The 25,591-nt window shown below is 26.2% G+C and overlaps 1 protein-coding gene across 2 annotated transcripts; it reads left to right on the forward strand.

Annotated features, from left to right (window-relative positions):
- Positions 1–25,347, forward strand: LOC103568558 (ras-related protein Rap1). 2 transcript variants are annotated; one of them, XM_008545478.2, is made up of 5 exons: positions 1–539; positions 615–883; positions 22,320–22,614; positions 23,356–23,637; positions 24,320–25,347. In XM_008545478.2, the coding sequence occupies exons 3-5, from the start codon at positions 22,432–22,434 to the stop codon at positions 24,407–24,409; spliced, it is 555 nt and encodes a 184-aa protein (XP_008543700.1). In that variant the 5' UTR covers positions 1–539; positions 615–883; positions 22,320–22,431; the 3' UTR covers positions 24,410–25,347. The 2 variants fall into 2 exon arrangements, with proteins under 2 accessions (XP_008543700.1, XP_008543701.1); XM_008545479.3 differs by having other exon boundaries at positions 1–465.
- Positions 25,348–25,591: the final 244 nt, after the last annotated feature.

The following is a 25,591-nucleotide window of genomic DNA, read 5'->3' on the forward strand; positions in this document are numbered from 1 at the left end:
TTATTTGTCGCGTTCAATGTTCAATGTCTGAGGGTAAAATCATCAGCAGCAAAGAGTGAACGAGTGTGTAGAGGCATCGCCCTAGATAACGGTAGAATTGTGGACTGTTGCGAGTGTCTTCCACGCGTTAAAAGACGTCCGTAAATATTATTAAATACGTGGAAATAAATACTACAGTTAATTTTTGTTAAGTGGTTATTAATAAACTTATTAAAAATACATTAATCAACAATATTGTAATTAATGGTGTTTAATATTTAGTTAAGAGTTGATCGGGTAAACGGAAAACGGCCCCCCGCACACGGCGTCTGCGGTTACTTCGGTGTATAAACGAGTAAGAGTTTACACGCTACACAAAACTCCGGGCAATAGCAGTGACACACTCGCACTTACACACTCTACTAGTGATAATAAATATATATATACATATATAACAAATATATATATATTATTATTATTATTATTGTACGTAAAATAAATATTGTTACTAGAATTAGTGTGTGTTTAAAAATTTGAATTTAAATTTTAATTAATAAATTGTATGTACACTTTTTCTATCAGCTTTAAAACGTAATTGTTAAACAATCAATCAATAATTATTATTATAATTATAGGCATAATAACAATAAATCTCCATGTACTTATGGCGGAGTGATGAGCAAGACACAAGACAGGAAATAATTAATTGACGAAAGAAAAACACACACGTTTAATCATAATAATAATAAACAGACATATCGGAATATTATTTTTACATAAATAATTATAACCGGGAAGATTGTGCGTGTTTTAAAAGTAGTGTTATTTTTTTTTGTTGTTGTTTGTATGTAATTTTAAATTACATTGTGAAACAGCGGGAAATAAACGTGATAGGCGATACAGGGTAAGAATTTTTAAAAATATTATTATTTATTTAGTTAATTAGTTAATTGTATGTAGATATTTAAGATAAATTATTTAAGTGGCTTAGAAAAATAGGCGTCACTGTTGAACTCCGGCGGAAATTGGCTTATATTGGCATGTGAGGAATGCCATGGGCCGGAAAAAAATCAGATGGAAATATTTTTTTTTGTTTTTTTTTTTTTTTTTTTTTTTTTATGGCTCTTTATTGAATGTTTGCGAGGTTATTTATAATTTATTTAGCTGATGCTTTGGTCCATTGCAATGTTCTGTGACTAGAGAGACATTTAAGAGTACGGATGCTATAAGTTAATGTTCCTTAATTTAGATCAATTGTACCCCACGTACATAGTGTCAATTGTACGCATCAAATTTCCGATAAATGCGAGGTCACTCTGTGTTATAAAGGCAATATGCTAGGTCAGAACATGATAGTTCCTTTATAATAGCTCGTACGCAATCGCTGAACTAAATAACAAATTTTTCAAATATTTTAACAAACCATTTATGAAAATTAACGAGTTTGAATGTAGCAGACAAATTTATAATTATAAATAAGTAGAGTAAATAATTTAAAAAACAATATTTATAAGAAATGCACTTGTTAATTTTTTTAATTTTTAAATGCGTATTTTTTAAAAATTTCATTTTATTAATTATTTACTATAATTATTATTAATATAAAATTTTTCTGATGTCTGCTACATTCTCACTCATTCAAATTATCATTTACTCATTGAAAATAATATTTCAAATGAGTAATAAATACAAATGTATGTGGAAAGTAGATGATCTAAGTTGATGAATCATACAAATGGAGAAGGCGTTAAAGAGTTTTGCCGTCAGACTTAAATTTATTTACTTGCTTTAACGGTCATCTTTTTGTCTTATTATTTTTCTTATACTTCTGCTTCCATTTGATCAGCTTTTTTTTTTACTTTTTATTATCGTTAAATTCACTTGTAGTTGTTGCTTATTGTGGTAACTGTTAGCTCGGATGCTCATTGTCGAGCACATTATACACAAGGTCAATAAAATAACTTTTTTATTTATTTTTTGTATACATTTGAGTGCTCATTCAGCTCGTCATCAATTTTTATGTTTATCGTATACTTTATTATCTATTATTCTATTGTAATATTTATGTATATTATATAAATATGTTTATATGTACATATATTATCATTTCTTCTCAGAATGGTTGGAATTAATAAGAAAAAAATATGAGGGTGAATGTAGCAGACATCAGAAATTTATAATTTTAAGTAAATAGAGTGAATAATTGAAAAAATAATATTTTTAAAAAATGCACTTATGTATTTTAAAATTTTTTAAATATGCATTTTTTTTAAATTTAATTTTATCAATTATTTATCCTGTTTATTTATAATTTTAAATTTATCTGGTCTATTACATTCCTGATACTAAATTTGGCTGACGTCTACTAATTTTTAATTTCTTATAAAACGATAAATTATAAAAAAAAATATTTTCAATAATTGCACTTACAGATGTTTTAATTTCCTTCATGTGCATTTTTTTTTTTTTTTTTTTTTTGTAATTAATTAATAGAAAAAAAATTCAAAAATTGTTAATTGTCTGCCAACGTTAGGATCATTTGCATTTACACTCATAAAAAAATAAAAATAGTTATAAAGTAAAGAAGATATTAAAAATATATTATGGTATTTATTTATATATATATGTTAGGAAATAAATATAGTAGTGGTATTTTTGTTATTTATTATTTTTACGGTGATAAAGACAAATTTGATGTTAACTTTTTTTTATTTATGATTCACCGATGACTTTTCATGTGTAAAATACCCTACGTCAAATGAATTATATCGATTGAACGTGACGTTTACGTTTTCTTTAATATACATTTCTTATTTTTACTTATAGACAATATTCTTATATATATATTGTTAATTTATAAATAAATTATCTGAAGATATAAATTTATAATTTAATATTTTATCAGTAAAATTAAATAAATTTACCGTTGACTTTTATTGGGAATGTAATGATAATTCATACGTTAAAAAAAAAGAAAATAAAGTTTAATAAAAGTTTGCTACGTTAATTCTTCGAGTTATAAGTTTAATGATTAATTAAAAAGTTTAAATTGCATTTAATGTTTAAATTAAAGCAGACAAATCAGTATTGGTTAATGATCCTCAAGTTAGTACACAATTAACAATTTTTTAATTTTTTTCAACAATTAAATTACAAGAAAAAAAAGAAACTAAAAAATGCACATGTAGAAAATTTAAAAAACTCCAAGTGCAATGTTTTAAAATAATTTTTTTTTTAATAATTTATCATTTTTGAAAAAATCTAAAGAATAGACGTCAGCTAACTTCAGTATCATCGGTGATAATTTAAAATTAAAAGCGTCTTTACTTTAATCTATTAACTTTTTTTCTCTCTGTTATTTATTTTTTTTTGACTTGATTTGCATTCACCATTTTCCACTCGACGGCTTGTTATGTTCATTCAATTATCTCCGTCTTCTCAATCCCCATCAACTCATTACAATTAATTTTATCTTTTTTTTTCTTTTCTTTTTTATTATTATTATTCAATACTGATTTTTTAAAAATTTCATTAGCCGTACTAGTCTAAGAGAATAATACTCTGAAAGATAAAGAATGAGAGAAGTAAAATAAAAGATTTAAATATTATATTGAGAGAAGATTTAAACGGATTCACTCAATGGAATATTTTTTCAACAAGTAAAGGACTCTCGTGTACTTTATATTCAAATATGAAAAATAAAAATGATATAGTAAAACTGTAGAGTGCAGTGTGTACTAGGATGAGTTGAGAAGAAAGAATATGGAGACGATGGTAACGAGAAGAGAAGAGAAGAGAAGATTGAAGGAACAAGCGATGAGAGTCATGTGTGAGGCGAGAACAAGTAAAGCTACGAAGAAGAGCCAAGTAAGCGAGTAAAAAGAGTATAGACACATAGTAGACGAAGAAAGAATAAGTGAACCCTCCTCAACGATATAAAGTGTATATGTAGCTTGAGATAAAAACTAAACTCGGAAGGCTGCTCAAGGGGAATGGGACAGGGAAAAGATAGACTTAGTATAGTACAAAGAAAAAAAGAGAAAACGAGGTGAAGAAAAAATGAAAATATAAAGTGAGAAAGCAATGACTTAGCCAGGGTTAGCCAACACCCCGGTGAATACACTGCGCATGAGGTTCACGAACCTGCTGCTGGTGCTGGTGTGCCGCGAGCTGCATATGACTCACTCAACTGTATGGTGTCACGCAAGGCCGCGAGACGCGCGCGCGAGTACCAAACCAAACCCTCAATTTTCCATTACCAACTACATAACTGCGGATATCGAAGGATCGTTTCCGTTTAAACCTCCTGGTTTTACTATATTTATACTACTACATTACTACAGAATACCACAATGTATATGTATGGATGGATGTATGGAGAAAAGCATTCGTTGCTATTCAGCTTTTGTATTCTGTGGTTTTTGTATGGGTACGTTATAACGAGCTTTCAAAAGCTTCCTTCATATGTTACCGTTAAATAAAAAACTGATGAATGTTTCATTCACGTGTTTATAAAAAAAATTGTCTTTTTTTTTTTTTTTTTTTTTTTTTTTTTTTAATTTTTACTTTTGAATTTTTTTTAACGAATTAAAAATATTTTTCACGTCTTGCTGATTAAAAAAAAATAATCAACAAAAAAAGTAACAAAAATTTATTCAATTTTTCAGGTGATCAAAAGTAGTTCAGTAGATGACTCTCAATAATTAAATAAAAAATATTTTTATCAATTTTATTATAAAAAAATTTTAAAAAGTATTGAATTTTCTGATAACATCATATTACAATATCAATCAATATTTTATCATATTATTTCTTTAAAAAACCACGAGAAATAGCTAAAGTATCAATTTATTGCTCGGCTTACCCTTATTCTTATTTTTTTTTTTTTATTTTATTTTATTTACGCCATTCGGCAATTATACATTAGTGAAACAATTGGCAAAAAATAAATAATAAACTATAATTACTTATCAAAGAAACAGATAAAATCACAGGGATGATGATAAAGAAGTTATAAGAGAAAAATAAAAAATAAAAGTAACTACAAAAAATAACAAATATCACTTATATATAAATAATATCCAGCCGCTTTGCAACTAAAGAAATTACAGTTGATCACGTTACTAAATTTCTAGCGACACTTTTAAATTTATCCGCCAAGAAACCAAAAATGACAATCTCAGATGCAAATTCGTTGACTAACTTTGATATCATAAAACTTTTTTAAATTGACATCACTTAAAAAAATAAAGTCAGTTTTTTTTGTTATTATTTGTCTTAATCAAACAATATCAATTACAAAACATTAACATATTGTATTTATAAAATTTTACTTTTGATAGCCACTGAAAAAAAAAATTAAAAATAAAATTTTTCCATTTTTTCAATAAAAAATATTTATAATTACTTTTGATTTGATAAATAAAACAATTTTATTCACTTTTGAAATTAGATACGGTCCAATTGATATAATGAAGAGCTAAGTTTGATTGTTTATTAAATTGATTATGTCGCGATAAGTAAATAAATGTATAACTGTTGAACATTCCATACATTATTGAGTTGTTATTTACTAAGTACATTGTGTGTTATTGCATGGTTACTATTATAGCTACAGAGAGTTTATTTAACACACAAGCATCACTTTTGTGTCGTGTCGTATTGCATAATCGCAGCCTGTCAGAAACAATTAACTCGTATAATGGTGCAGGTCGAGAAATGTAGACTGTTAATTTATTATAATAGACTAGTTCAATGTTTACATACTCAACGATTTTGTTTAATTTTAATTTTAATTTAAATAAAAAAAAATACTTATTTATTTAAGGGCTATTTATAGAATACGTCACGCAAAATTTTACCTTTTTAGACCCTCTCTCCCCTTCGTCACATTTTCTGCGACGTCCCTATCAATATTCGGTCAACAATTATAATTTTTTCATGACAATTTTTGATGAAAAGACTCCTCCCCCTCCATTATGATCGAAATATACACTTGAAAAATATTTATATATTTACAAATGAAATGAATGACTTTCGTAACAAAGAAATAAAATTTTAAAATACCGAAAGAAAAATTTGCATAATTGTTTGATGAGCTGCAAACGTCACATTTCTTTAAATCCCCCCCCCCCCATAATTAATTTTTTTATAATAGATTAGTTCAATGTTTACATGCTCAATGATTTTGTTAAATTTAAATTTCAAATTATCCCGGGAAAAAAAATTCTAATAAGATCATATATAAATCATATAAAAGTGACTCATATAAAATCATATAATATGCGATAAAGTCTTATTCATATAAAGTTATATATACCCGGAAAAAATGATTTTTTCTAATCATATATATATAATAACCGATCATATAAAAATTTTTTTTCCCGAGTAAATAAAAAAACGATTTATTTATTAATGGATGGATTGATGGATGATGAAATGTATAACTTTTGTTAATAAATTTGCGGATAATGGAGGATAATAGTTAATGTGAGTGTCATCATTAGAGAGATTGAATATCGTTAGCCGCGTGAGTGGGTCATATATGCGCGAGAGAGACAAAACTAATTACTGGGTTGCGTGGATGTGATTGCGTCATAATTATGATTGTCCAACACGCATTTTACTTACTATATATTCATCAGTTGAGTGGTAAAATGTCATATTTTAACGCACTATTACTTTTTAATATAAATTCATTTCATTAATATTATCTGCCCTTATAGCATTATTTATTTTAAATAATTATTACACATTATTTATTTTTTACAAATGATGGATTTAAATTTGAATCAGTTCGTTTATTAAAAAATAATTATTCATATTATAAATGAAATTTTTATACTTATTTTAGTATCACGGACTCTTATAAAAAATTCATGATAAATTATTTAAAATAAAAAAAAGTGACCTCAATATTTTAAAAATAAATCTTGGTTAGTAAAGTTTGTTGAAACTCGTACACAGATAATCCGATTTTAGTTTTTCTGTCCTCATTTTTTTTTTTTTTTTTTTTTTTTTTTTGTGAAAAACTATTTTATTTCTCTTTTTTTTTTTTTTTAATTTTTTTAATACTAAAATTATTACATTTAAAATTTATAATAAATTGTATGTAAAATAATTAAATAATTAATTTTTTTAATTGTCAGTATAAAAATTATGAAATTGTTTTAGATAATAAAGTGATAAATAAATATAAATGAAAATTTTACCTTGAGAAATATACGCGATCTGCAATAAACATCCGTTTGACAGTAAATGTGGGCAGATCTCGCAATCACAATCGATTAGTCGTTGACTTGTTGTCACGCTTTAACAATAGAATATTATTTAATGGGAAATAGTATATATGCACGGACATTACCAAGGACTAATGTATATAAATATCCATGTATACACGTGTCATAGAAATAATTTAAAAAAAAATTAAAAAATATCCTGTAACAAAAAGGACAACTCGCAAGAGTTTCACTTGTAATTTCTAATTACATATTTAAGATTTTGTAAAAATTTTAACGACAAAAGAAGTTACTGTACTCACTCAAAAGTGACATGACTGACAGGTGACAGCAGGAAATATTTTATAATTGATAAAACAAAAAAAAAAAAAAAATTGAAGAATGAACGTATTATGAAGTAGGTTATAATGAGGTCATGTGATTTGCTATATCTACATTTAAAACTCTCTAGGTACTTACTCAAGGACAATTTCTAAGTGCACTAGAATGTGAGAGTATTACAGACCATTCTCTTCCGTCAACGGGATTGAGATACTGTCGAGACCGTTAAGGTATTATATAGCTAACTCAGATTTGCGAATAAGCCATATATATATATATATATATATATATATATATATATATATATAATGTACACATATATTTCTACTGTACATGTAATGTAAGCGCAATATTGCTGGTCCTAAACTGCAGGCCGCACATATCTACTAGCCATTCTCTTTGTTTCAAATGCCTATGATACTTGCAATGCAAAATCCTATATATATACATAATATCAAGAATACATTATAGTTTATATCATATGCATGACAGATTTTTAGCTTAGAAAATTGCAAGCAAGCTAAATTTACTGTAGACAAAGATAAAAAAAAATCATATGAATTTTAATATTCTTCGTGTGTGGGTATGAGTTATATTTTTTATCTTCAAAGCTCCACCAAATGAAACGAAAACTAAAAAAGAATTTAAAAAAAATCATAGTCAATTTTAATTCTGATAAAATGGAAAGTTTATGGTTCAAGTAATAATAAATATTTTCCAAGTAGTCTTCTTGAATTCACTTATTTTCACTAATTTGTAGTCATTCGTTGAGTAAAATTATAAAGTTTTCCCCCTATTTTCCGTCTTATCGTTGTTGTTTTTTTTCAAGTTTGAGTAAACAAGTATTTTAATAAATTATGAGTTGAATTTTTCATAAGTAGTTTAAAAGAAAATTTTTAAATTGGGTATTTTATTTAGATTACTTTAACGTGTTTTAATACATATATTATATATATACTGTAGCTATGATGAAGATAATCAATAAAGTTATATTATCTGTATCTCGTTAATAGAAAGGTTAGTGATCGGTTAATTTTTTTCGCTTCATTTGAAGTAACTGATTGTAAATCGCGATAATTTCTGCTTCATTTGTCGTGTGATTAATTGAAACTTTTTCTTATTTTTTCAGTAGTTTATAAATAGAAACTTAAAGATTTATAGACGTTTTTTTTGAGCTTTTTGTTTCATTGAGTGCAAGTTTTAAATAAAAAATTTTTTTTCGATAAAATTGTGTGAAACATTGTGTCGTATTATAAAAAAAACAACCGGATATAACGAAAAAGCTTTTCTCATATGCATTTTCGCACTGACAATAGGTCATACAGAAATTCTTTGTGTATCACGTGATCAGCATAATGCATATTTCCTGGGGAGAGTGCAAAATCTTTTTAGTTTTTTATTTTTTTCTCTCAAGGCCGTATTACACCTTGTGTGCACTAGGAAATAGATTTAACGTGAAATCGCAGGATTTTTCAGAGAAAGCTCTGCATGCTCTATTTTTATAAAACAAAAACAAAAAAAAAAATCGATATTAAAAATGCATGATATATTATTTTATCCATTACTTTTATTTCCCCGAGGTAATCTTTCTAGTAAATTAAATTTTTTTTCACTGCATTCGTATTCTCAAAACAATTTTTTTTCTATTTATTTATAACTTTTTTTTTTAATAAAAAATAATAATTAATTAAAAGCTTACGCTGTAAAAAATTAACGGAGTGAACGCGGAGTAAAACCACAATAAATGCGGAAAGGATGACTGTTCATTTATTTAATCCTTGGAGTGAAATTAATTCCTAAAGGAAATTTTATTTAATATTGACTCTGGGTCAGAGTAAAATTCACTCCTAAAAAGAGTTCATTTTAATATTAAAACTCCGAGTCGGAGCGAATTTGGATTTAAATGAAATCCAGTTCGTTTTGAAATCACTCCCAATTTTTTACAAGTAACTGAATTTGTTAACGATATATTTAAATGCAAAATTTGATGAAAAAAAATTTTTTAAACTTGGTAACAAAAAGATTTAAATTTAATGGCTACAAGATTGCAACATAAATAATTAAAATATTTATGTGTATAAACTTTAAATCCATAAAGTTATTTAAAGCATGTAAATATCTCATGAAACAGTAATTAGATGTTTAAAAAATACGAGAGACAGAATAATAACAACTAATATTATTTTCATGATTAAATAAGTATTAAAGACAAACTAAGTAAATTTATTGAATTTATAATACAAAATAGAAAGTAAGGAGAAATAAAAGTGAATTTGGCTGAATGTCTTTGATTGTAAAAGTTACCGGTTTAAAGTATAGTTAAGGAAAGAGAGTTTATTGAGTCTTAGGGTAAGATGCCATTACGACGTCAAGAATCGATCTTAAAGTTGATAATGAAGTTTAAACTTTCATTCCGCTAACCTGTCAGACTCAATGCCCGGCTGCTGTTTAAACTTGTGGTCTTTTTAGTCTTAGTCTTATCTCAGTTCGCGTCTGAAAACTCTTTAAGTTTTAAATAATCTGTACGGTGTCGATTAAAAATAATTTATGACAAATGATGTAGATGAGTAAGGGCATTTTTTTTTCTTCAATTATTATGTACACTGAGAGAAAAAATGACTTAGAAGTATTGTAATTTCTTATTATAAGAAATTATGCTATTGGAAATTTTCAACATATTTTTAGGGCAAAAATTTGATTTCATTCAAAATCATTTTTTTAATCGAAGAAATCTGAGCTCAGCTCGAGATATGCTCATCTTTTTTCATTAGAGTACTGTAATATTTATAATTAAAATATGTATAATTATAGGATAGGTATTTAAATTCATTGTCTATGCAGAAAAAATTAATATTTGAACTTTAAAAATCGTAACTTAAAGATTAAAATTTTATGACGCGTATTATAAAATTCATTGTTAGGAATGTTAAAATTTCTTATATATTTAAAACATTAATTTTTAATGTTTTTCTTTTTTCGTATATATATTGTAAAATTAAAAATATATTATTAGTTGAACCCATAACGATATCGAATTTAACGGAAGTAAAGCATCAAGATCTTTTAACGGAAGTTCGATTGGAATGTCAGCTTGAATGAAATAAAATATAGAATTCCTTAAAAGTCTAGACGGCTGCTGGTTTTTTTTCAACTGCTTTCTGTAATTGTTAATCGATTTCTCAAGAAATCGTTTTATTCCATAGCGTATCAAATTTATGAAGATTAAAATTTTTTTTAATCGATATAGATTCATTTTTAAATAATTATAAATTTTATTTAACATTATATATATATATTACTGTTAATATATTTTAATTCTGGAGATATACTGACGGTTTTTGGCAGGATTTTTTTTTATCAACTTTGTACATAAAGTACAAAGGAATAAAATTAAATACTATTATCAGAGTGATTATAAATTAAATAACTTCCGTTTCCTTTGTAGCGGTTTAGAGCTATATGGAATAATGAATAAAAGAAATAAATAAAAATAAATTTATAAGTTGAATATATTTTTCAGTTAAGATCGAAAATTAAAAAACAGTGAAATTTTCTTTCTTTATTAATATTTTTTTCACTCTGCCGTTATGCTTTTTTCATTTAATATTTACTGGCTTTCTCTTTAAAAAATTTCTGTTTTAATATTTCTAATGAATTTCTATATATATAAAATATATTATTAAAATTATCCATACGCAGCTAAATATTTATTTCATTCATTTTATTATCACTTTTTAGTGTGGATTAAAATGTTCACAAGCGATAAAAAAAATAATTGCGTTATTATTTTTTATAGATAAGACTTTCTAATATTTTAAAATAAAAGTGAAGGTTACAGTTTTATGGATAAAAAAGTTTAATCTTTATCATTCGAGATTTTTTTACTTCACTGGTTATAAGTTCTTATAGAATATTTCTACGTTACTCCAAAGGGATATACAACAAGTATGGCCTCAACGACCTTATTTTCTATAAATATAATATTTAAAAATAACTTTTTACTAACAACGATTTATTTACTACTTTATAAGTATTTAATCTCAACTTTTATATTTTAAAACACTTTCGATATCTACACTAAAAAAATCGGGAGTAAATTCAGAGTAATTACGGATTTTATTTAAATCCGCATTCATTTCGGATTTAATCCGCGGTCACTCCCAAAATTTTTTACGGTGTAAGATAAAATAACAAATAAAAAGAATAAAAAATATATCAATTTAAAGGAAATTTAATGTAGAATCGGTTGGGTTTGAACCCACGCTCTCCAAGACCGATATTTTAACAGTCTATAAAATACCCTACCTGGTCAAAGCCCCATATCCGCTCAGTACCATTAGTTGCTCACTTTTACTGTTTAAAGCGTTTTTTTATAATTTTTATAAAAAAAAATTACAACTAAAAATATTATTATTGATAAATAATTATTTGTGAATCTAAATATATTAAAATATCACGTATCAAATCATTTTATAATAGATTATAAATTTAAATTAAATGACTTTTCACAATCACGCAAAGCCGGGCATTTTTTACTTTAACGTTCATTCGTTAGATTAAATTTAGGTTATGTCAAATTTTTTTAGAATTGTTATAACTATATCTTATTAAATATATTTTTAAAATTCATGAAATTTTATATTATGAAAGAATAAAGTAGTATAATTTATAAATTATTTGTCCAAATCAATAAACTTATCATAGTTTAATTGATATTATCTTTGAGCGACTATAGGGCCAGGTGTTGATTGAGTAATGGTACATGACAACTTTTAGTGAGCGACTATGGGTACACTCAAGGACCTTATTTAAAAAATTAATAATAATTAATTATCAATATTATTTTCCAAACTAAAATTTTATTCTAATACTCGAAACTTCAAAAAATAATTATAAAAAAAAATATGGTTTTTCATTTTATTTATTAATTTATATTGAGTAATTTAATCTCACTCCAATGAAAAGTGAGCGGGTATAGGTGCTTTTACCTTATCAAGTCAATAAAATATTTTTTAATTTGATTCTCTAAACAAAAATGTTAATTAAAATTTTTAAAAATACTTTTATCTTTTGTCACCGATACATAAATAAGTTGGCAGTTATAAAGTAATATAAGACAATTGTAAATAAAAATAAAAATTAAATAGTGCAGTATTAATTTTCTCTCATAAACAACAGCATCAAACACGCAACGATAATTCATTACCGTATGTAAAAAAAAAAAAAGAATAAGTGTATTAAATTCCACATGATGTATAGTTATACTTAGTTTTGTTACAAACTACAGACATATATAGAAAGGGGTTAAAATCATTAAAGTCTAAATCCTCGGACGATTCATCACAGATAAAATAACTCGCACGCTCAACTCTCACACATTGCACTACATAGAGTAGTTGATCTACAGTAATAAGAGTGCGCGGGCGTGAGAAATAACTACGATTTATTTTACGATAATACCAATTGTAATGTAAGCTCACTACTTACAACTATTTATATTATTAGTGTTGAGTAATTTATACACGTGTAATATATCCTCTAATACATATATATACATTTTTTAAGTCTATATATAAATGAAAGCTTCCGCAGCTTCCGTAGGTATAGATAGGTCTAGATAGGTCAACACCAATCACAGTGCCAGGGTGATGACGAACAAAGATCGTGATGAACGTTATATATTTAAAGTTGGTTCACTTTACTCTTATATATATGTATATATTTCAACAAGATCACGTGATGGATAACGATGTTGGATCGTGACGATCTCTCGTTTAATAAAACAGATTTTATACTCTATTCTGGTGTCCTTCATCAATGTTCGTTATCGACAACTGTTATATCACTAGTTTCCGTAGAGGTTTTTTTTTGTTTCAATAGACCTGGAGGTAAAATTGTTATTAAATTTTTTTAACTTTTGTAAATAATAGTAAAACTATAACTGAGGCAATGAAATCTTCCCTTTCTTCCTTGTGTTCATATTTTGCTTACGTATGTATATATATATATATATATTTACAACGCCATACGACGACCCTATAACCGCATAACGAGTTTAAAGTGGTTCACGGACGCTTTTCCTGGTCCCATGATGTTTCACCAGTGAAACGGAAATCTCATCAGCAAAGTTGTTTCCAGTGAGTACTGCTTGCTTGGATGAACAATAACGAGCAACTTATATTAAGCAATGAAAAAATATTCGCTCAATTTTATTTACTCATATAATTAAACTATTTTTATTTACACTTATTTTTATTAATAATAATAAAAAATGAAATACAGAAGTAAATGATAACTTATATGAAAAAAAATTATTTAATTTGCAGTATCAGTAGCAATAAATGTCAGGTTGTTTCAATTAATAACATCTTATATAAAAACGATTGTTTTATGTAATAAATAAATGTCATGTGGTGAAAAAAATAATTAGGTTAATGACAATAATTATTAGCGGAGTGAAAGACAAGAAAAAATAAATACCAACCGATAATTTTTTTTATCATTAGGTTAGCCTGAGACAAAAAAAATATCTTGAGTAAGTCGAGCGACAAGATCTTTTCCTCCCTTTTTCCATTAAGGTATATATATCTATATATATACCTATATATATATTTCGTCTTTTTCTTCTCTATATAGATTCGCTTCAGCTTCTATTCGTGCCGAAGCGTAAAATCGTCGAGGTAAAATCGATCCACGAGACTGTTTCCGGGGAAACGCGCGCCGCAACTTAGCTACTGTCCAAATTATTGGAGATTTTGTATTCAAAATTTAAATAAAATCTCTCAAAAAATAACATACTGAATAATATTTAATAAATTAAAAATTAGTTTATCGGTAAACTCATAAAAAAAAAAAATTGTTTGTTAAATAATTTGAAAAATGTGGACTATGCATAAGCTTAAAAATTGATTAATTTAATTCGATATTATTTCATATGTGTGTGATACCACATATGAAACCACAACGCTGCAATAATGGATCGTTTTCACTGCACATTATATTTATTACGATGCATATAAACTCACTCATGTTTTGATATATATAAATTTATCACACATAACTGCATAATATATATATACATATATATTTATATTTATACATACCTACATCATGCATATAAATATTATATATGAAACAAACGATCCGGTAAGGATGGATGCGACAAGCAGCTATGACAAAGCTTTTTTCCCTTCCGTTATATTATTATTTTTTTTTTTTTTTTTTTTTTGAGTCAACGCAGTGACCTCAAAAACTTTTTATGAAAAAACTTATTTCCTTATCTTGAAATACAAAGTTGAATTTTGAATAAAATTTCTTACATTTATTTTATTTTCTTAATTAAATTAAAAAAAAAAAAATTAAATTTACAAATGACAGATTATATATTTCAAAATATTTTAATGACGTTTTAAGTATACAAATTTAATTATTTGTGTGCTCAAGTTAACAATTTAATTATCTCATGTATAATTCAATTCTAATAAATAATTGTCTAGAGGATCAATATTATACTTTGGAGTTATTCAAGTGAACTCACTAAATGATATGAGATGACATTGAGTATAATTAATTTGGCTGAGATCCAAAATAATTAAATTGAATTTTTCTTTATATTATTTTTTTTTCTTTTTTATTAATTAATAATTCATACTCTGAAAAAAAAATTGGGAGTGAATATGAAATAATTACGGATTTTATTTAAATTCGAATTCACTCGGTCACTCGGAGTTCCGGATTTTTAGAATAAATCACTCTGCATAGAAAGTAAATAGGGAGTTGGGTTTCTAGAGAAGTAATTTCGGAATGACGTGGATTTTATTTAAATCCCATTCCCTCAGATTTTGAATTTTAATATTAAAATAAACTCTCTTTATAAGTGAATTTTACTCTGAACCGGAGTTTGAATCTTAAAATAAATTGGGGATTAAAGAGGGAAAAATTGTACTGTAAAAAAATTCCGGAGTAAATCCTCGGAGTAAAATTCACTTGGAAGAAAAATTTATTTTAATATTAAAAGTCTGAATCGGAGTCACTCCAAAATTACTAATTTGAAAAAAAAAAAGTTCTTAATTTGACTAATCATTACTTTTTAATAGATTATGCCATAAATTAATTAACTTTTACTAATGAGTCACGTATTTATACCTAAAAGTAATAATATTCACTTACTTTTTGAAATAATTGATAGTAGTTTTTAGGAATCTACAAAAATTAGTAAACTACTTTGCATTAAGTACATAATAGTACTAATTATTGATAACAGGTTCCACTTTTTACTATTATTTTAATACTCTGTTTTTTCCGCGTGGAGTGGATACACTTTAATAAATGAAATATTTAATATTTGTAAACTACTAAAGCAAGAATAAATTTTATTTTTTATTTTAATAATTTATTTTACTACACAGCAAACAATGGTCTTTGATCATTGTTCCCGTGCTGTACAAATGAACAGAAAAAAAAATTTTTTAATTAAAAACTTAATAGAACTATTGTTTGATCAATTTAACACTAGAGTAATCAAGAATAATATTGATTAAATAATTTATAATAGTTAAATTATCAATTAAAAATTTGTTGGTAATTTAAATAAAATTTCTTTTGTCTACTAAACAAGTGTGCAGTATGTATATACGCTAAAAGAAACACTTGACTTTATATTGGACGGAAGAAACTGAAACAGGAAGTTGACTAGTCGGCACAAGCCTCAAATGGCCGAGCAAGCGAATACGCGAGTGAGTTGCGAGTATCGTCGACAGGTCTCATCTAAAGTCTAGAGTCCGGAGCTCAGTAGTAGAGATCCGGGATATATACCATCTACTCTTGGTCGGGATGAGCTTATAAGAGAAGAATACAAGGGGAACAAGTCACTGTGACATACTTTGCTGCACAATAGAATGGTTATAGCGGCTCACCATGCAACATTACTATTACTATCTACATTCTACATACTACTACTACTACTACTATTACTACTACTGATAATCACTATATCGCTATTCTTCCACCTGGCCTTCTATGTACTTATTTTTCTGTTTATTAAAAATCCGCTAAAGCTAGATTCCACAAATTCTTGTTCTCTTCGTTAGTATTCATCTTTTGATAATTTATACACTGTATACAATTTACGAAATTAATGCGGGTTAAATCCGGAGTGAATGTGAATCAGGTTATTTTTTATTTGTTTAAGGGCATTCTCAGACAGTGTCTCTCACTTTTCAAAAATTATTCAATCTTGAACTGTCAACGGTATTAAAAGTTTATTAATTAATTTCAAAAAAATTAAAAAATTAATTGAAAAAAGGACAACGCAGTTACAATTCCACAGAGATAGATTTTTTAAAAAATTGCTGCCTAGTTATCAACTAGGAGTTAAAATTTTTTAAATAAATTTTAGCTTGGAAAATTTGACATTATAAATTGTAATGCTGACATGAAGATTTTACTGAAATTTATTAAAAAAATTTTGGTTATTTCCGAATTGACATCAACTGTAAATAGTTTTTTTTTTAAATCTGTCTCGTTGACAATTGTAACTGCCTTGTCTGTTTTTCAATTTATCCTTTAACTTTTTCTTAATTCATTTCCAAAATTTTAAATTTGTCATTTTAATTTGATATCATTGAATATTTTTAAAAAGTGGGGGCACCGTCTGAGAATCACTTTAACCCTCTTGGAGTTAAATTCACTAGAGGAAATTTATTTTAACAGTAAACCCCTGTATCGGAGTGGATGCCGATTGTAATAAACCCCAAATTACTCTGAAGAAACAAACTCTATTGCTACGCGGAGTAATTTTTTTGAAAACTCCCGTACTCTGAGAGATGAATTAAATTCGGATTGAAATAAAATCCATCTTTAGTTTCGACTTTTTAGTGTATGTGTATCATATAGAATTTTCGAATTTGTAATTTACTGCAGAGGGAAAAAAAAATATTTTTTAGACAAAAAATTAATTTTTGAAATAAAAGTCATTTTTTTCTGTGTATAAGATTGAGAAACTATAGTTGACCCTAAAAATTATTTATTTAATTAATTATTAAAAAAATAATTTTTTTTAACACATTTAATTTTTTACTTTTTTCATTGATGTAATAAATAATTTTTACTAATAATTTTTTAATAAATATAAATATGTTATATAATCTATAAGATCCAGAGCTCCCGGACTATTTTTAGAAACGTGACGACATTAAATATTTTTCGTTTAATCTTTTCAGAAATGAATTTATAGACTTGAATTTATTTTGTAGACTAAAAATAGTTATAGCTTTCAGAAATGTTAATTTAATAGTTAAATAAAATCAAATACCAATAATTGGGACCGTTACTTAGATACAATTTGAAACAACAAATATTGTTAGTCATCATTATGAAAAAAATTTTTTTCATTATTTTTAAAATTACTTTTACTAATGCAAATATCATGACTAAAATAATTATTTGATAATTAATTTAAAAAAAAAAGCAATTGTTTAAAAGTATATAATTACATTATTAAACATCAAGATAACAAAATCTCAATACATAAATTAAAGTATTTTCCAAGTAGACCCAATTACAATAATTTATTTTTTCTCAGTATTAATAAGAAAATAAATCTCCTTGATTGTTTCCATTAGACAAGAGTTACGAAACCACTATACTGTAGAGATAATTGTTTTCAATATATATATATATATATATATATATATATATATATATATATATATATATATACGTAATATAAGTTAACAGTTTAGTAACACATCGTATTGGGAAGTTGGAGTGATAGCAAACTCTCGAGTTATTGGCTACAGCTGGACTGACCATAGGTCAACTCAGGTCGTGTTCAATGCTCGAATGAACTCGTAGTCCAGGGATGACAGGAAAATCAACCCCGAGGGAGCTTGTTCTATCCAAAACTACTACCCGAGCAACGAATCTACCTCGCTCCAATTCCGATCGGTGTCGTTCAACACTTCGTGAGATAACCATTACAATCAATTACATTTATCCAAACTGTTATGTAATTTAATATGAATATGCCTACTCAATAGTATCCAAAACATTTTTAGAAAGTATAATCAATTGATAAATTTTTTTTAGGGGCACTACTAGTATGAAATTTTGAAAAAATCATTTGTTTTTACTTATTTCGATAGTCTATACTTTCAAAAATAACTAAAATTTAAACTACATGTTTCAAATAGTTCTTTTGAATTACAGCCATCTGAAGAGCAGCCGCTGATCGATTCTCGAAAATACATTTTTCAAATTTGCCGCAGTTATAATTTGAAGACAAATCATCCGATGGATTTGATTCTAATTGCGGCTTTTTTTATATTTTTCTCCATATGATGAACCTCCAGTTTTCCTATCGCATAGAAAATGTAATTTTGGCAGGCCAAAAATCATCAAGTTTTCGCGCGAAATTTGAAACTTTTCTTTTTAAAAACCCGCCATTTTGTTAAATTTAAATTTTTTTCTTAACTCGCGGGTCATGGTACGAGAAATACCTTCTAGTTTAATAAACTTTTTGGTTTTTTTGATTTCATGCACTGAAAAAATCACTGCAGTGAAGGTACTTTTTTTGAGCCTTGGGAGATTGCGAGCAACTCACTGAATTTTTTGGTCCACAAATTTTACCACATATTTATTATATACCCAAAAATATATCTTCAAAATATTAAAACATTCTATGCAGTTGCTTTCTTTAAAAAAATTCTCAAAAATCATTTTTTCAGGCGGTCACACTAGTGGTGCCCCTTTGAATTAAAAAAAATATGAATATTCAAATGAATTATTTGTAATTATTTTCTATTATATAAATATTTATAATAGTAATTGAATTTGAAATTTTTGTTGACCTTTATTAGTAGGGTAATAATGAAAAATGCTGACAAAAGTATGCAAGATCAAAAGAATAAAATAATAGAAGAAGGTAAAGTAAACTAAGAGAAGTGGTTTTCGCGTGATCAAGTGTATCGACACTTGTTGAAGCAGATAACGTATTTACAGTTCAAAGTGGACGCTATGAAAGTGTATTAGTGTGTAAGTGGTTAGATATATAATAGGCTGTAGCAGAGTTTGGGTGTATATATAGTAAACCGATATGAGGAAAGGCCAAATACATCAGAGAATAATGTATATATATATATATATATATATATGTATAGAGGCCGATTGATAGTGAGAGATAGAAAGCGAGAGAGAGTAAGAGAATTGAGACAAGAGAGAATGGACATAGAGAGGAGCTATCGTGTAAGAGCTGTAACAAGCTCTCAATTTGAAGCTTTTAGGTCCAACTGAGAATTAGTACGTGAATCGATAGCAGAATAGATTAAACTTGAGAGCACTACTTGATTCAACGTGATTCAATATAACCTTAATCCAATAAATTTTCTATTGGCAAACACTTAGAAAAAGAAAATGATTAAATAAAGAATTCAATCAATAGTTTAATAAAATTTTTAATACATCTATTGTTGCTGCTCAAACATTTCAATTGAATTAAAGATTTGTTTATTTTTTGTTAAATAGATTTCACTGAAACTTATATTTTTTATTTCAAAAATTTTATTTTCATGTGATAATAGACTTTTACATTTTTTTTGCAACTGTAGCTTACAAATTGATTGAATTTATTTTTCAGAGTAATGTTTATTGGAAAAAAATTTTTTCAACATTTAGGATCGGGAAAACGGGTACAAGTAAATCTATTTTTACTATCAGGATCGTGATATTGAGCTGATTTTTTTAAATTTTAATTTTTGAATGTGAAGCTTTTTATTTAACTTAAAGCGGGTTATAAAAAATAAAAAATAAAATGACTTAGTGTAAAAAAAAATTTTAGATAACGATATAGGTTGAAGAGATTAATCACTTTCAGTGATTAAAAATAGATAAGTCCATAATTCTTTACTCAAATGATCATTTTTTAAAAATAAGTATTTCATATTTAAATTATTTCTATTCTTCAGATACAATGACGTAACAATTTTTAAAAAAATACACGCTGATTAGCGACTGATGATTCATTTCATGGGTATATAATTATAGTTTCAGTGAGTAAGCACACCGTGAACATAATATATATCTATATATATATATCTATATATCTATATATATATATATATATATCGTTTTCACATTTTTCCATCTACTTACTCATTATCGCGTTCAAGCTGCTCGTGTTTCAGTCGATTTGTTGAAAAAAAAAATACATACCGAAATAAAAAAATATATAAATACTAAATGCTCTAAAAATATTTAACAACTCATAGTATGTATAAAAAAAAATAAAAAATTATGACTTTGCGGTCTAATTAGCGTTATTGCTAGATTGCGTTTCGCTTTCATTCACATTTTGCTTCAAAGGCTTTACATATATAAATATACACATATATAAATATATATGCTAAGGTTTCATTCACTTGTTGTTATGTACGTTTATTTAACTGTGGGGACTCGAGTGGACTTGTACTATCAGGATGCACTTTAAAGTCTAGACGTTTCGAAATTAATTAATTGATGGATATACACATATATATATATATATGTAGATAGATCAAGTATAATATAATACTTACTATCAGAGGGATGAGAGAAGGCCTGCTATTTCTCTATACATAATCCTATCAACGATTTACTTGAAACTTCTCCAAACTTTGTATTCAATATCTCACAATAGGCATCCTTACGATAGACTATTGTATATATATGTATATATGTATGGGAACTTGGTATTCAAACCAATCTCTGTCCTTTTACTTCAATATGCTATAGATATACTAGTTTGTTGCCTAAAGTAACGAGAAATCATTGTTCAGTTGGATGAATTTTTGTTCCCATTTCAATCAACAATTTTACATTTTTTTTATCAATAAAATATTTTTAATTTATATTTTAATTAATCTGAAATGTTCTACTATTTAAAAAGTCGGGAGTTAATTCAGAGTAATTATGGATTTTATTTAAATTCCCGTTCACTTTGATTCAGAGTTTTAAAATTTAAATAAACTTCTCTTCAGAGTGAATTTTACTCCAAGGGGATTAAATCCTCATTCATTTCGATTTCAATCCGTGTTCCCTCCGCAAATTTTTTGCAGTGTAGGGGAGAGAGGGGCGAAACGGGGTACTTAAGGAAATATCAAGTTTTTAATGATGTTCAAAGTAAATAGAAAAAACGTTTAGTTACCGTTAAAAAAAAATTTTTTTTTATTTTTGCGGGCAAAAAGAGGAACTCCCGAAAAAAGGTGAAAAAAAAATTCTGGATTTTAAATGAATTTGATTAAGTTAAACTTTTTTGCAAGTAATTTACATGAAGAAAAATAATACTTTGTATGATTATTGGATACAAAAGAAGAAAAACAAATTTTTAATAGTTTTTATCATAAAAGTCATTAATATTTTTCAACTGACAATTGATTTTTGAAAAATTTTAACAAAAAAAATTCAAAATAACGCTCAGTTATATTTACAAAAGTGATTTTGGAATTTTTAAAAACCATTTAAAATATAACATTTTTTTTTTTTTTGTAAAATTTTGGAGGCACCCCATTTTGCTTACCCTACCCCCCTTTGCCCCCCCTACCCCCTCTTCCCCTAATTGTTTGTAGAATTTACTAATTCGATAAATATTTTAATTAAAGTCTTAAAATATGAAAATATTTATTATTACTTAAAAAAAAAAAATAATGAATAAATAAATTTGTATTGAGTTGTGATATTATAATTAAAATGATTAAAATTTTATAAATTAAATAACTAATAGACATATATATTTAAATATGATTGCAGGTATAGTTCGTTGCTGAGACGACAGGAAGACAAGACGTGGCGAATTCGGTGACCCCGCGGCTGTGACACGACAAGAATAGTTAGTTAGAAGAGTAAAAAAAAAAGGAAGAGAATGCGTGAATATAAAATAGTAGTGTTGGGTAGTGGAGGTGTCGGCAAATCAGCCCTCACTGTTCAGTTTGTTCAGGGAATATTCGTTGAGAAATATGACCCAACCATTGAAGACAGTTATCGCAAACAAGTCGAAGTTGATGGTCAGCAATGTATGCTGGAAATTCTCGACACAGCTGGCACGGTAATTCATATTCTTTTTTTTTATATTTTTTTTTTAATAAACTTTTTATTATAAAAGTAAATTTATTGCATCTATAAACCACAATTCTTTATGGGAAAAAAATAACCTATAGAAATAAAAAATATGAAAGTTAGTTTGTTATTTTTTAATTAATTGGTCGCAAGATAAGTGACCCAGTTTCTGACCCTTTAAAGATTGCGGATCACGTTTCACAAAAATACATTTTAATATAAATTATATAAAAAAAAAGTCAATACATCGCTTGGTAATTTCTAAGGAATTTAATGATTTTTAAAAATAAATAGACCATTTTAAATCATTTATGAAAATAAACCACTCATAGTCATAGTTTATGACCTTTAAAAATTAACGGTGTAGTTACCGAGCCTCTAAAAGACCTAGTTATTGATCATCAAATTTAACTCAATGTCAGTAGCGAATATTGTTTGTAATGCAATTTATTACTGCAATAAAAATAACTAAAAAAATTTTAATGTAAAATAGTTAAATATTTTGAACATAAATAAATTTTCTTGGAAAAATTTTAGTAAAAATTTAGCAACTGGTAATTTAACGTTTCAAATATTATTAAAAATTTATTTTTATTAAAGGGATATTTATAATTAGGATCAAAAGTTATTAATTTTTTATTTTTTAAATTGAAAAAATACTTAGGAATAATTTTTTTCTGTGCAATTATTTCAGTTAATAATTAGTGATATTAATATTTATTTGTTTTAGGAACAATTTACGGCTATGAGAGATCTTTACATGAAAAATGGACAAGGATTTGTTTTAGTTTATTCGATAACCGCACAATCGACGTTTAATGATCTTCAAGATCTTCGGGAACAAATATTACGGGTAAAAGATACCGATGACGTGCCAATGGTATTAGTTGGTAATAAGTGCGACTTGGAAGACGAAAGGGTAGTGGGTAAAGACCAAGGTGTTAATCTTGCACGGCAATTCAACTGCGCCTTTATGGAGACCTCTGCCAAAGCTAAAATTAATGTTTATGATGTAAGTTTTCAAATATAAATATATGTACATTGTAAAAAAATCGGGAGTGAGTTTAGAGTTTTTTTAATTTACTCCGTTACTTAAAGTTCTAGAGTTTAAAAAAAAAACTTCGGGTACAAATAGAGTTCTCGTCAGCGGAGTGATTTCAAAATTACTGTAAATTTTATTTAATTATCCACTCTTATTACCGAGTTTTAATTTTAAAATAAATTTATCTCTTATTAAAATAATTTTTTCTAAAAAAATTATAAATAAATTATTTATACAATTAGTAATTTATGAATAATTATTCAATTTTTATCTTAATTTTTAATTAATTAATAATAAATAAAAAAATCATCCATTTCGCATTTATTCTGCAATATTTTTACAGTATAGAAACTTTAGGGAACAAAAGCGGATCAAATCTGGAGTAAATTATGAGTAAATGCAGAGTGGGTGACTGATTTTTTAAAAATTTAATTTCGAAGTGAAGTTTACTCTGAAAAATAAACTTCCGATTTACTCCGTATTCAGAGTGATCGTTTTAAAAACTCTGGAACTCAGTGACGGGGTGAATTAGGATTTAAATAAAATCCATATTCACTCCCGATTTTTGACAGTGTATGAATTATTAATTCAAATAATTATAAAAATTCTTTTTAAAAAACATAATTAATATTTGAATGTTTTATTATTACAGATTTTTTATGACCTCGTGCGACAAATAAACAAAAAATCACCGGAGAAAAAAATAAAACAAAAAAAGAAATCGTTGTGCCTACTTTTGTAAAGTTGACGTGCTTCTTGCCACGTATAACTAACGTGACACACAGAGTAAAATAATAATAAATAAAAAAAAAAAAAAAAAAAAAAAGAAAGAAAAAAAAATAATAATAATAAAAGCAAATAAATAAAATAACTAAAAAATTTTTAAGAACTACAATCGGGTATGAAAAGTACGAGCAAAGAAAATGAATGAAGACAAAAATCCGGGACGTTGCTGAATATTAAAAAAAAAAAAAATAATAATAATAATATGAAATAAAATGAAGTTAAGTAATTAAGATCAAGGGGAATGCTCGTTAATAAAGAAAATATAAAAGCAGATAGGAATAAAAAATGAGAGACGGTTGTAGTTAATAACAACAACAATATTGACGACGGAGGGGCAGAAAATTGTATATAAGTTTGTCTCGGGGTGGCTCATGTGCACGCGCGACAACAGCGCACAAAAAATAAATATAACGGAAATAGAATGAGAAATGATAACGATAATAAATAAAAATAAATTTAAAAAGTTATGAGAACAAGTGCGAGACCCCGCGGCCAATGGTTATCTCTGTAGGTTTACATTTAAAAATTTTTTTTTTATTATATAATATTATGTATTTAGGAAGTTTAAAAAAAAAAGATAAATGAGAAGGAATATGTTGACTTTTCTTTTTTTTTATGTGCGCGTGCACAGGTCACCAGCCCCTATGCATTCGACGCGCACCTATCTCTCTCTTATATAATTATAATTATTATTATTATATATAGATGGTACATACAATGATTATTAATTATTATTATTAATTACTATTATTATTATTATTATTAATATTATTATTATTAATTATCAAAGCATCAAAATATTAATAAGTTATCAATCGTTTGTTTCCTAAACAATATATGTTTTTCTATATCTCCGTATTTGAACGCAAGTAATAAAAATTCAGTAAATGTTAATTTTTGTTAATTATTAATTAATTAATAATCCTTTTAAATCTATGAGTTTTATGTTTATATTGATTTAAACCATTTAAATTGAGAGATAAGATTATTCATATTAAATAAGTATGTTAAGAAAATTTATGTGAATTCTAAAAAAAACAAAAATATTTATGATACTGGAGTTAGCAGACGTCTAATAATTTTTTTTTAAAAATGGTTAATAAAAAAAAAATATTTGAAAAAATTGCTCCTATAGTTT

The sequence above is a fragment of the Microplitis demolitor genome, chromosome 3, assembly GCF_026212275.2.
Source record: "Microplitis demolitor isolate Queensland-Clemson2020A chromosome 3, iyMicDemo2.1a, whole genome shotgun sequence".
Classification (NCBI taxonomy): Eukaryota; Metazoa; Arthropoda; class Insecta; order Hymenoptera; family Braconidae; genus Microplitis; species Microplitis demolitor.